We start from the raw sequence: 12358 nt of genomic DNA on the forward strand, positions 1-12358 counted from the left end.
CAGTGACAGGACCATCTATTTGGGAGAAATTGCAGAGGAGAGACCCCCTAATAAGGACCATGAGTTAGAGGTTATCCGGAGACCTCCATCTTTAAAACTACGGACCCTTGTATAAGGGACTTCTGGTTATTCCCCATTTTGATCACTATAGTGAGGAGCAGCCGCCCTCGTGTTAGAGCAAATTATATTATTTTATGTGTGCATTATTTGCATTAAAAGAGAACTGTATGTTTGGAATATATGTAACTATCTGTGAAGGACATTGTGGAAAATATTCCCATCTTATTCTTATTTTTATAATAGAAAGTATCTGAATAAATTGTATCGAGATTGTATTACACTATGTTTGGACAATTTTTATGTTTTGCATATTTATGAAAATACTGCCGCTGCAATTTGACAACTTCATACGGGATCCCGACTGGAGTCTTTTGGGAAGTATTGTATTGATAAATTATTGTTCATTTGTAAGCACTGTGCGCACTTAACTAGACAAAATGTTATTGAATACATAGCGCCTTATGTTATTCCCTGCGAAATGCGAGTACGAGGGGTGAATCTGGTGAGTCAAGCAATATTTTTAAAGAGGCAATAATTTAAAATGTAAAACTTTTTTCTGTTATAATTATTAGCACTTTCAAAATCTGGGCTAACTCTTGCTGGTATTGCACCTGTGTCTGCATCTTGCAGGATATTACATAAGACCCTTAGTGGCCTATGTATCAAAGCTTGTTGAGATATAAAATTGTGAGAGAAAAAGTATTAACCAATCAGCTCCTAATGCTGCATACACACGTAAAGATTTTCTGTCCTACCATCCAACTAGTTGATTGGTTGGAATGAAAATCTGGTAAGGCATGAAAGCAAATGACAATCAGCAATTTGCTCCCAAATGCCGGAAAAAGGACAAAAACTGTTGTTTGAACAAATTGTTTAGATCAAACATTTAACAAACGTGTCTGACGACCATTTTCATTTGTTTTCTGGCATTTAGGAGCAAATTGCTGATTATCATTTACTCCCATACGTTACCAGATTTTCATTCCAACCAATCTAATAGTTGGATGGTTGTACAGAAAATCTTTACGTGTGTATGCAGCTTAAATGTCATTTTTCCAACACAGCCTATAAAATGTAAGTTAGAAGTTGTTCGGTTGGTGATTTATATCTCACAATTTTATCTCTCATCAAGCTTTGATACATAGGCCCCATAATCTCTCCTATTTGCATCATGAAATTAACCATCTTCTGGACAGGTGTAAATACTATTGATGTAAGTTATCATGCTTTGTAGTGGCAGAAACCTGCACATTGCACCCCTAAGAAACTATCTGCAACATCATCAGACTTTGGGAAATATTCCTGCTTTCAAGATGGTCTTCTGAGATATCGTGCCAAATGTAATAGGGTGAGAGTTTAGAAAATGTGAGAGTTTAGCAGTAATCTCTCACACTTTTTAAACTCAAAGCCAATGTAATAGAGTCTGAGAACTTCCAAACTATTCTGTTTTTAGACTAAAAATACTCTCACGATTTAATCTCTCACCCAGATGTTTTCCCATTTTGAAGATAAAACTGAACCAATGTGGGAGATTACTGCTAAATTCTCACATGTTCTAAACTCTCACCCTATTACATTTGGCCCATACTTACCTACATTGCTGGGCAGCTTTCCAGGAGCAGCAGGAGGGGACCTGCTGCTCTCCTCTTCGGGGGGCGGGGCCAGACGATAGACAGCATTAGGCCCCCCGCCCCCTTTACAGAAAACCCCCGTGATTCGCGGGTCCGTGAGGAGGGGGCGGGGCTAAATGACGCGATTTGCCTAATTTAGCCCCGTCCCTTCCCGACGGACCCGATAATTTCAGGTAAAATCTCCCCATCCTGCCCACTTCACTAGGAAGTGGGCGGGATGCGGGAGATATGCCTACTCTTCCGGGATCGCGGGGGGTTACCTGAAAAATCGGGAGCCTCCCGCGATTCCCGGGAGAGTAGGCATGTATGATTTGGCCCATCATGTGAGATCATTGTCACAGGAGCTCCAGCCAATACAATCAGCTAATGTAAACAATGCTATAATCATTTATAGCACAGAGAGAGGAGAAGCATATAGCTTTATAGCAGTTTTTCAAGGGCATTATTCATTATCTCAAAGAAGAACTCCAAAAAACCCCACAACAACTTATCTAGGTACACACTGGAGCGATATCAGGACGATATGCCATTTCTTAACTACATATCACCTACATCGCTCAGTATGTATGCATGGTTGCGCGCTCCCGCGGTTGCTAGCGATGGTCGCCAGGTTTTATGTGCTGCACATCAAACCTAGCGATATTGCTAGCGGCCAAGCATTGTTAATGGTGATCGTTACGTCGTTCATTAATGTCGTCCAGTGTGGACACACAATCACCGTTGATGGGCATTCGTTCCGATGTTGAACTAATACCCGGCGCTCCAGTGTGTACCTAGCTTTGGAACTACAACCACTGACCTGTGTCCAACAGTCAGCGTTGTTGTCACTGCCCCTCCCCTTTGACTCTTCCAGTGAATGTGAATAAAAAGGGAGGGGCTTCAGCAACACTGCTGCATGTTGGTGGATTAACACTGCTGAATAAGGATGTCCATCAATGTGTCGGCTATCAATGGTTTCCGACTAAGGCCCTCATTCAGAGCCGTACGCTCTGAGCAGAGCGCACGCTCTGAATGAGGGCCGCCCTCCATGAAAATGGAGCGTCCTCCTGGACGCTCGTATAGCTGTGGGTCACCACCCACAGGCTATACGAGCGTGCAGTTTGATGGCCGCGATGGTCATGACCATCGCGACCATCGAAACTGCGAGCCGGAGCCTGCGGTTGAGGTTTTCAACCGCAAGCTCCGGAGTGATTTTGGCTCTATCAGAGCCAAAATCACTCCGACTGACATCACTAGTGATGTCAGTGGGCCGGCTTCTGACGGGAGGCGTTCCCGTGGGAACGCCCCCGTCAGGGAGGCACGCCCCCGGCACGCCTACCAAAGGGGGCGTGCTGTCAATCAACATTGACAGCACGCCCCCTTTGATCAGACACAACGAGCGAAGGACTTTCCTTTGCTCGTCGCGTCTGGCGCATGCGCACGACGGAGCTCCCTCCGTCGTGCGCATGCTCAGTGCAGAACATCGACCCACTTGCGAGCGGACAGCCGCTCGCGAGTGGGTCTGAATCAGGCCCTAACTACCATAGCTGGAAAACCATCGATGGCGGAAACATTTAAACAGTTTATTTCAAGGTGTGCATCCCATTTGTGTGGCATAGATAAAACTGCACACCCTCACACAGCCGTGCTTTATGTAATGTACTTTGAGTGCTTTTATGTTCTCATAATAATAACGTTACTGTAATACCACAGCTCTCAGTGTTCTCAGGTTCCCCGCAATCTTCTATACAACATGGAATGTTTTCTTTACCTCTCTAGGTAATGAGTATGGTTTCGGGATTTGGCCCTCTGATCATTGCAGGCATTTTCTCAGCCACACTGTCTTCGGCTCTGGCATCTCTCGTCAGTGCACCCAAAGTATTTCAGGTATGAGGAAAATATATACAGAGATTTCACCATTACGCTGGACATTCTTGTTTTAATAAACCATAACAAGGTGATGCATGTTATAATGACTTTTTGTTCTTTGCGAAGACAATCCTTGTCTGGGAGCAAGTCATATAACTGTCAACACAGGGCTGGCTCTTTACTATCAGGATCTGACCCAGATGACCTACTCCACATGGGTGGACATCGGGACAAACATTCGCAATGTATAGGCTGCTAAGGAAGGATCCTGTAGGCTACAGTGGCTAACACCATCTGAAGATAGTGTTAGTGATAGGACCTAGCTCAGAAAAGCAAATTGTTTAGAAAGCTTGGTAAATTACTGCAGTTCGCTGTCCCTATAGAAATTGATAAGGATGGCAAAATTGAGCAGTACTGTAGTTTGGTTATCTCCTACTTCTACTGATTGGTTGGCACTTTATCTCTCTTCACTTTACCTCTCTCCAAGCTTTGGTACATCTCCCCCATTATATGTGAACTAGTAAAGGAATCCAGCATTAGCTAGATCCAGGGGCGCCAAGAGGGGGAGGGGAGCGGGTACTAATTACCCGGGCTTGCTGGGGGGACCCGGCTCCGCCCCCCCACCCCCTCCTACTCATCAGCTGAGCAGCCCTTTCAGTGCCCTTTCAGAGCCCGTGTCCCTGCATGTGCCGGGTGATACATCCGGGTGCTATGATCGCATATTGCAATGCGATCATGGCTGGTAAAGTCATGCCTAGATCGCATTGCAATAGCAATCATTAGTAAATGGGGGCTGTAGTAAGTTGGCGGGTTCATGAAGATCAGTTCTGCTCACAAAGGGACTAATGCTGAGTTGGACTTTTGCCAGTTTGTGTAGTGTAAGATATACAAACTGGTTCTGCACATGGCCAGAAAGCAGGGAGCACATACATGTACAGTACATATGCAGCTTTGCTTGAATCTGGCACTTGCTCCAGCTTACAACTAGAGAGACGTTACCGAGGAGGGAAGGGGTGAGCTAATGCAGGTCTAGTACACTTAGGGCGTATTTGCGTAATGGTGAACAGTACATAATTAATATATGAAGACTCAAATGTGTGTTTTTCCCAACTAAGAAAATATACAATTGTTTTTTAAATGGAGATCATTGCTGAAATTGATTTAATTTTCACTTTATACACTCTTATTTATTTGATTGAAGCCAATACTTACCATTCGCAAACATTAACTGGCTTCTGTGCAGACACAAAAATTTGACCTTAATGAACTGGTGAGGAGCAGTCAGGTTATGGTGTAATGACATGTAATATTAGTTCTAAAATCCGCAAGAGTTACTTGTGCTTCAGTCAACAGTGCCACAGTCCTTTCACTACATGAGATGTTAGCAATTTTATACTGCATCTTAAAAATGTTCAGTCTCAATGATTATCTGGTTAAATATTATACGGCAGTACCTATAAAATTTAATGTAACCTATGATGGCAGCCTTTTTGCAATCAGTTCGCAACAGTGAATTATCTAAGTAATGAAGGGTCATAGAGTGGATTGGAACATTTTTATAGCAAAGAAATAAGTTAAGTGTGTGTATTGATTTCCCTACAGGCTCTCTGCAAGGATAACATTTATAGAGCACTTCACTTTTTCGCTAAAGGTCACGGAAAAAACAACGAACCAATCAGAGGATACGTTCTTACGTTTATTATTGCAGTGGCCTTTATTCTGATTGGTTAGTACATTCATTTTTAACAGCACGTGTTCATTTTATTCATGTTTCTGAATCTGATTGTATACAAATATGGACAGCCAGAATAGCATTGTGTTTGTGGATTCGTGCCTGTAAAACTTTTAGGTGCTACATACTAGTAATTAGCACGTTTAAATTCTATTCTCCACATATACTGTTATAATGCTGTTATACCCTGGTATAACTGTTCTAAAAATAACTTATTTTAGTCCTGTTTTTATTGAGGGTATACAGTATATACAGCATGCAGTGTCAGTGATTTCTATACAGTGTGATGTAAGGATGATGTATGTACAGCATGCGGTGACAGTGATTTCTATACAGTGTGATGTAAGGATGATGTATGTACAGCATGCAGTGTCAGTGATATCTATACAGTGTGATGTATGGATGATGTATGTACAGCATGTAGTAACAGTGATTTCTATACAGTGTGATGTATGGATGATGTATGTACAGCATGCAGTGTCAGTGATATCTATACAGTGTGATGTATGGATGATGTATGTACAGCATGTAGTAACAGTGATTTCTATACAGTGTGATGTATGGATGATGTATGTACAGCATGCAGTAATAGTGATATCTATACAGTGTGATGTATGGATGATGTATGTACAGCATGTAGTAACAGTGATTTCTATACAGTGTGATGTATGGATGATGTATGTACAGCATGCAGTAATAGTGATTTCTATACAGTGTGATGTAAGGATGATGTATGTACAGCATGCGGTGACAGTGATTTCTATACAGTGTGATGTATGGATGATGTATGTACAGCATGTAGTAACAGTGATTTCTATACAGTGTGATGTATGGATGATGTATGTACAGCATGCAGTGTCAGTGATTTCTATACAATGTGATGTATGGATGATGTATGTACAGCATATAGTAACAGTGATTTCTATACAGTGTGATGTAAGGATGATGTATGTACAGCATGCAGTAACAGTGATTTCTATACAGTGTGATGTATGGATGATGTATGTACAGCATGCGGTGACAGTGATTTCTATACAGTGTGATGTATGGATGATGTATGTACAGCATGCAGTGACAGTGTGTGTGTGTATGTAGCCAATTAACATGATACCGAGATGATTCATAGCCTATGTTACTCAAAGGATCTCAATGAACATTTCAGTGAAAACCCGATCAAAATCGGTTCAGTACAGTAGTTCTCGAGTTTATCGGGAACATACATACACAATTTTATATATATCTAATTATCTATATATTAGTTCTAGTACAGTTTAGCTTTTTCAGGATACATGAAAAATGTACTTAAATATTAGCATAAGTATTGTAAGCCAGAGCCATTTGGTAGTATATTAGTATATAGAAGGGCATAATTTTTGAAGACTCTCGAACCCTATGTTTTTGAATTTTTCAATAATTTTTCTCATTTCACATAAAGAGATTATGAAAGAATTTTTTTTTATAATGAAATCTTGTCTGTAAAGCTGGGTACGCACTATGCGACCCCTCGCATGATATATCATATCAACGCAGATCGGAATGATATATTGCGTGGATCACACAGTGTGTATGCTCGATCCCGCATTCCCATGGGTCGTTCATCAATGAACCACGCCATGCTGCTACATACAGCATGGAAGCACACATAACGCCTTCATACACCGCATCGTGCAGTGTGTACAGACGGCGCAGTGTATCATTCCATCGCTTTGTGCCATTGCTGGGTACACACATCGTAGAGTGTGTACTCAACTTAAGTCTTTGCATAACTTTTGTAACAGTGTCAGCTACTGAATGCATCTTCCCAGAAAATGAAAGAAAAAAATCCATTATTGTCTTTGTTTTTTTTTTTTTTTTAAAGAAAATAAACTCTCATGAAAACTCTCTGGTGTTACTGTTCTCCTCATCCTTCTCCCCCTCACCCCTTACTCACAAATGATTTTATTTTCCCTAATTAAATATTATGCATACATGTGATTATCTAACTTCCAAGAGGAAGCTTTGTTAAAGGGAAGGAAAAAGGATGGACACGAAGGGGTATATTTACTAAAGTGAGAGTTTTTGGAAGTGGAGATGTTGCCCATAGCAACCAATCAGATTCTAGCTATTATCTTCTAGAAGATGCTAGTTTAATGTAAAGTAGAATCCGATTGGTTGCTATGGGCAACATCTCCACTTCCAAAAACTCTCACTTTAGTAAATATACCCCAAAGATTCCATCATTAGACTTCTTGCAGAAACATACCAGACAGGCAGGTTTTTCACAATTATTGACCTGTCCAAATTAAAATTAAAGAAAAAAGAGAGTTTAGATGTCAATAATACAGTAGCATAATGTGCAAATACAGCTCGTATGTATAACATTTCCTTTTCTTCTTATAGCCGAGCTGAATGCGATCGCACCCATCATCTCCAACTTCTTCTTGGCCTCTTATGCTCTGATCAATTTTTCGTGTTTCCATGCTTCATATGCAAAATCTCCAGGTCAGTATAATGAGTTCACTAGAAGCACTTGTGACTGTGGATATAAAGTGCATAATTCTATCTCAGGGTTATATATACAATTTATTGGAGTTTTTATTAGAATTTATTGAAATAGTGATTATAATGTTTTTCCGAGGTCCTATGCTTCCCAACAGGGTCATACATTACACTAGCACTGAAGCTCAGTTATAATGGGCGCTTGCCGATGAGTGGATACATTTCAGCATGGCGCATTGTGATTATTGCTATTGATTTGTATAGAAGCTCATTCTGTAGGCTTGTTGCCTATAACAGACATGTCACCAGGAAAGTAATGCCTAATAACACATTTTATCCACCCACTTAATTACAACATATTTTAAATATTGCTTGTTGATCCCTCAGTTATTCTTCCTACATTTATTTATGGGGCTGATTTTGAGCCACAAAACTTTTCAAGATGTCTCTGGCGATTATCAGCAGACTGCACATGCACAGCACCTTGCCCAACACCATGCACAGCACCTTGCCCACACCATGCACTGCACCTTGCCCACACCATGCACTGCACCATGCACTGCACCTTGCCCACACCATGCACTGCACCTTGCCCACACCATGCACTGCACCTTGCCCAGCACCATGCACTGCACCTTGCACAGCACCATGCACTGTACCTTGCCCAGCACCATGCACTGCACCTTGCACAGCACCATGCATGCACCTTGCCCAGTACCATGCATGCACCTTGCCCAGCACCATGCACAGCACCTTGCACAGCACCATGCATGCACCTTGCCCAGCAGCATGCACTGCACCTTGCCCAGCACCATGCACTGCACCTTGCCCAGCACCATGCACTACACCTTGCCCAGCACCATGCACTGCACCTTGCCCAGCACCATGCACTGCACCTTGCCCAGCACCATGCATGCACCTTGCCCAGCACCTTGCACAGCACCATGCATGCACCTTACCCAGCACCATGCACTGCACCTTGCCCAGCACCATGCACTGCACCTTGCCCAGCACCATGCACTGCACCTTGCCCAGCACCATGCACTGCACCTTGCACAGCACCATGCACTGCACCTTGCACAGCACCATGCACTCCACCTTGCACAGCACTGTGCACACACACCTTTGCAGAGGGTATGAGAGCAGATAATTCTTTCCGTTCGTGGACAGATCATTCTGTCCATAAATTAGGCAGCTACTTTGCATACGCACAGAAAAGATCCGCCTCAAGGAAGTGTTGCGAGTATGTTTTAATTGCGTGAGTCCATAGGTCACTTAGCCGGCTGATGGTATCACAGATGATCCGATACTGCGCTCTACAATGCATCTCGGATCAGTAATGCATGCAGGAGGCATGACGTCTTCTGCTGCATTACCATATTACAGCTATCACAGCTGCTACTATTCAAGCGGCTGCGATAGCTACTGCGTCCGCAGCTGAATATTTAGAGACTGTTTACAGTAAAACCCCCAAACACATATAAGTACTGCTTTATAAATAGCATTTTGAAATTTTCATATAACAGGGGACATAAGAGGGTACTAATGATACAATTGAGGTTGTATAAAAATTTGGTAATTGTGCCAAACAAAAAGGAGTTAGTGGACAGCTGCTAATAAAAGGAACACCTCAACATTTATTAGAATACAATGTATATCCTCTGGCTAAATTAAAGCTCTTTTTTAACTTTTGCATAGATTGCCAAGCATTACTATCACTAGTTTACATTCATCATGAAATGCTACAGCCAAGCGGTGGCCGGGCAACTCCATCCACTATAAAACAAAAACACATGCTGTCAGTGGCGTAAATTCATCCTAGACGCCCAGAGGCAAGTTATAATTTGGTGCCCCCCCCGTCACAGCCGCTGACACTGGAATATAGCATTTTGTAAGCAGATACACCCGCAGTTGCACACAGTATATAGGCATGCCATGGAGGAGTGAGACAGAGAGTTGAGTCTGTGCTCACACTTCCTGGGTCTACCACTGGGTGGAAAGTAACAAATATATTCTGGAAGAGAATAACCAAACCTTTTAGTGCATTCTAAAATATCTCAGATGATAGCTAAGGGTATATTTACTAAAGTGCAGGTTTATAGAAGTATAGATGTTGCCCACAACAACCAAATAGGTTTTTTTAGCTATTATCTTCTAGAAGGTGCTCGATAAATGATAAGTAGAATCTGATTGGTTGCTATGGGAAACACCTCCACTTCTATAAACCCTCACTTTAGTAAATATACAGTAACTCGTAAAATCTGGTTGCTACGGGCAACACCTCCATTTGTCCTCTTTAAATGCTCTTATAAATCTCTGCATCTGTATCATAACCATAGTCAAGTCCTCATATTACAAAAATATAACATTATAGATGAGCTTTCTGTGGATTTTATGCTGTGTGACTGGAATATGAATAACATGTTGAAAAATTGTTACTAAAATGTAGTCTATTTTACAGCATATTCTATAAAACAAAATAAATACAATATTTGAAATTAAAAACTATTTAAGTGACAAATCTCATATTAACGAGCAATCACTTGGCCTATGCATGCTCCATGCAATAAATAGTACTGGGAGAGCATACTGGAATACAGTAGCCTGGAGAGACAGGTTTAGTACATCCCTTTGTACTGTTAGTAGAATCTGCAGTGGCAGGAATGTCAATACCCTTTTTACAAACTATATCTCTGAAACACATTTCTGCATTACTGTATTGATTATGTATTTAAAAAGATGACAGAATATTAACTAAGCCTGTGATGCTAACATGATATTTAATGGCAATATTGGCAAGAAACAATCACTTTGAGGGATAAAGGGAATTAAATAAGACCTTGGTTTGCAATGTTTAATAAACTTTTCTAAATCCTAGATTTAGTGTTTTACACAGAATAAAAAGGCATCTTTGCTTATTGTTTTTGTGCTCTGCAGGGATTGGTTTTGCGGTGCAGGTCTATAAGCATACAATGGGGTCCTTTAGTTGCACTGTGCAGCTAATCAAACAACTATAGTTTAGTGATATAAACCATGGAGACACTGGAGCTCAACAGACCCACTAGCTAGATGCGTTCGCTCATACCCTGCGTATGCAAATCTAGCGCACGCCCAGCAAGGCAGGCGATCGCACGGCAAGGCATCAGCACGCCCACTGTGTCTTGGCGTGCGATCCATCAGTGTATGCAGACGCTCACCAGCCATTCATAAGATGCCCACTTGAGCACGTCATCTCCTGGAAGTGCATGAAAACATCAGTACATGGGGTACCATCGGATGCGATCGCAGCGCTTGAGGTTGACTATACCATGCCGCAAGCACTGCGATCACTTCAGTGTGAAATACAACCAAGTGAGGTGTACTATGACGCTGCCCTTTAAGTATGCATGACTCTGAAACGGCATTGAGACACTCAGGCGCGCCTGCGTTCGCACCTCCACTCCCCCATTTCTAGCAGCCAGCCCCTGTCACCACCCACAAACGACTTCTCCTGTCACTCACTCTGCTGGGCTGTCTATGCGCAGCGAGCGTACGCTTCCCGATCTCTCGCACTGGTTCGTGCACACACATTGCGATGCATACGCATGCTCAGATTGCAAAATCGGCCAGCTACGAGTGATCGCATCCTAGCGAGCAGGTCTGAATCAGCTCCACAGTGCAAAGAAGACAAAAAGAGACTATTTGGGCCCAATGTTATATTGTCAGATTTTGCTAAAGTGGTAATCTTTCACAGTTTTGACACAAGATTTAGAGCTCTATTTATTAACATTATTTTTACTAAAATAAAGTGAAAAAGGGTGTTTTCACACCCTTTTCACATTATTTTAGTATCACCTATAGTTACTAAAGGGCAATTGGAGTAGAATTCGTAAAATTCTACTCCAACCCCTAAGTATCACTTATTTTTAGTAAGCAGATCGCATTTCCCATAATGGTAATGGGCAAAGTGATCTGGCCAAAGTTACTAAAAATAAAATGTGAAAAAATACCAGGGAAAGCCCTGTGATAATAACGCCACCTGGAGGTGGCGTTATCCAGGGTCTCCCCCGGTTACCGGACTCCTGCTCCGCTCTGACGGGGAGAGCAGAGCCTGGAGCCGGCCCCAGTAATCAGCTGTGTGGTCTAAACAGACCACACACTGATTCACAGTAAAAAAAAGTAAAAAAAAAAAAAACGTACCTGACTCCAGGGACCAGAGTTCGGGGCTCCGGTGATGTCCTCTCTCCAGTCAGCTGGTCTCCCATGCTGCACTGCGGCCTGGTCGTCACCTGACAGGGTTCCAGTGCACTGTGGGATGTCAGCTAACCCGGAGGACATGGAGGACATCACCGGAGCCCGGATCATGCAGGTAAGTGTAATTAAGGGAGAGGGGGGGGTCGCAGGGGGTCCGCAATTGTTGGGGGTGGGGCTTTGCGATGGGGGCAGGGCTTAGCACCGGGGGGGAGCAGCGGCGCCCGATCGGCGCATGCGCGGGGCACTTGTCACGGCATTTTTTTGCGAAAATACCATGACTGGTGTGTGGAGGGGATTCGCAGGGACAGAGCTTTCTCTGTCCCTGCAAGGGATTTGTAGTAAATCCCTGTGATATTGCCTGAATTCGCAATGCGAA

The 12358-nt window shown here is 42.7% G+C and overlaps 1 protein-coding gene across 4 annotated transcripts in view; it reads left to right on the plus strand.

Moving 5' to 3' along the window:
- Positions 1-12358, plus strand: part of SLC12A1 (solute carrier family 12 member 1) — a 140314-nt gene that overhangs the window by 54752 nt on the left and 73204 nt on the right. For all 4 annotated transcript variants that reach the window (XM_088472793.1, XM_088472792.1, XM_088472790.1 and 1 more), the window contains 3 exons: positions 3450-3557; positions 5142-5265; positions 7651-7752. In XM_088472793.1, the coding sequence (XP_088328919.1) occupies positions 3450-3557; positions 5142-5265; positions 7651-7752 (334 nt within the window). The remainder of the gene's footprint in view (positions 1-3449; positions 3558-5141; positions 5266-7650; positions 7753-12358) is intronic.

Source organism: Taudactylus pleione, unplaced genomic scaffold (assembly GCF_031769625.1).
Source record: "Taudactylus pleione unplaced genomic scaffold, aTauple2 ptg000129l, whole genome shotgun sequence".
NCBI lineage: Eukaryota > Metazoa > Chordata > Amphibia > Anura > Myobatrachidae > Taudactylus > Taudactylus pleione.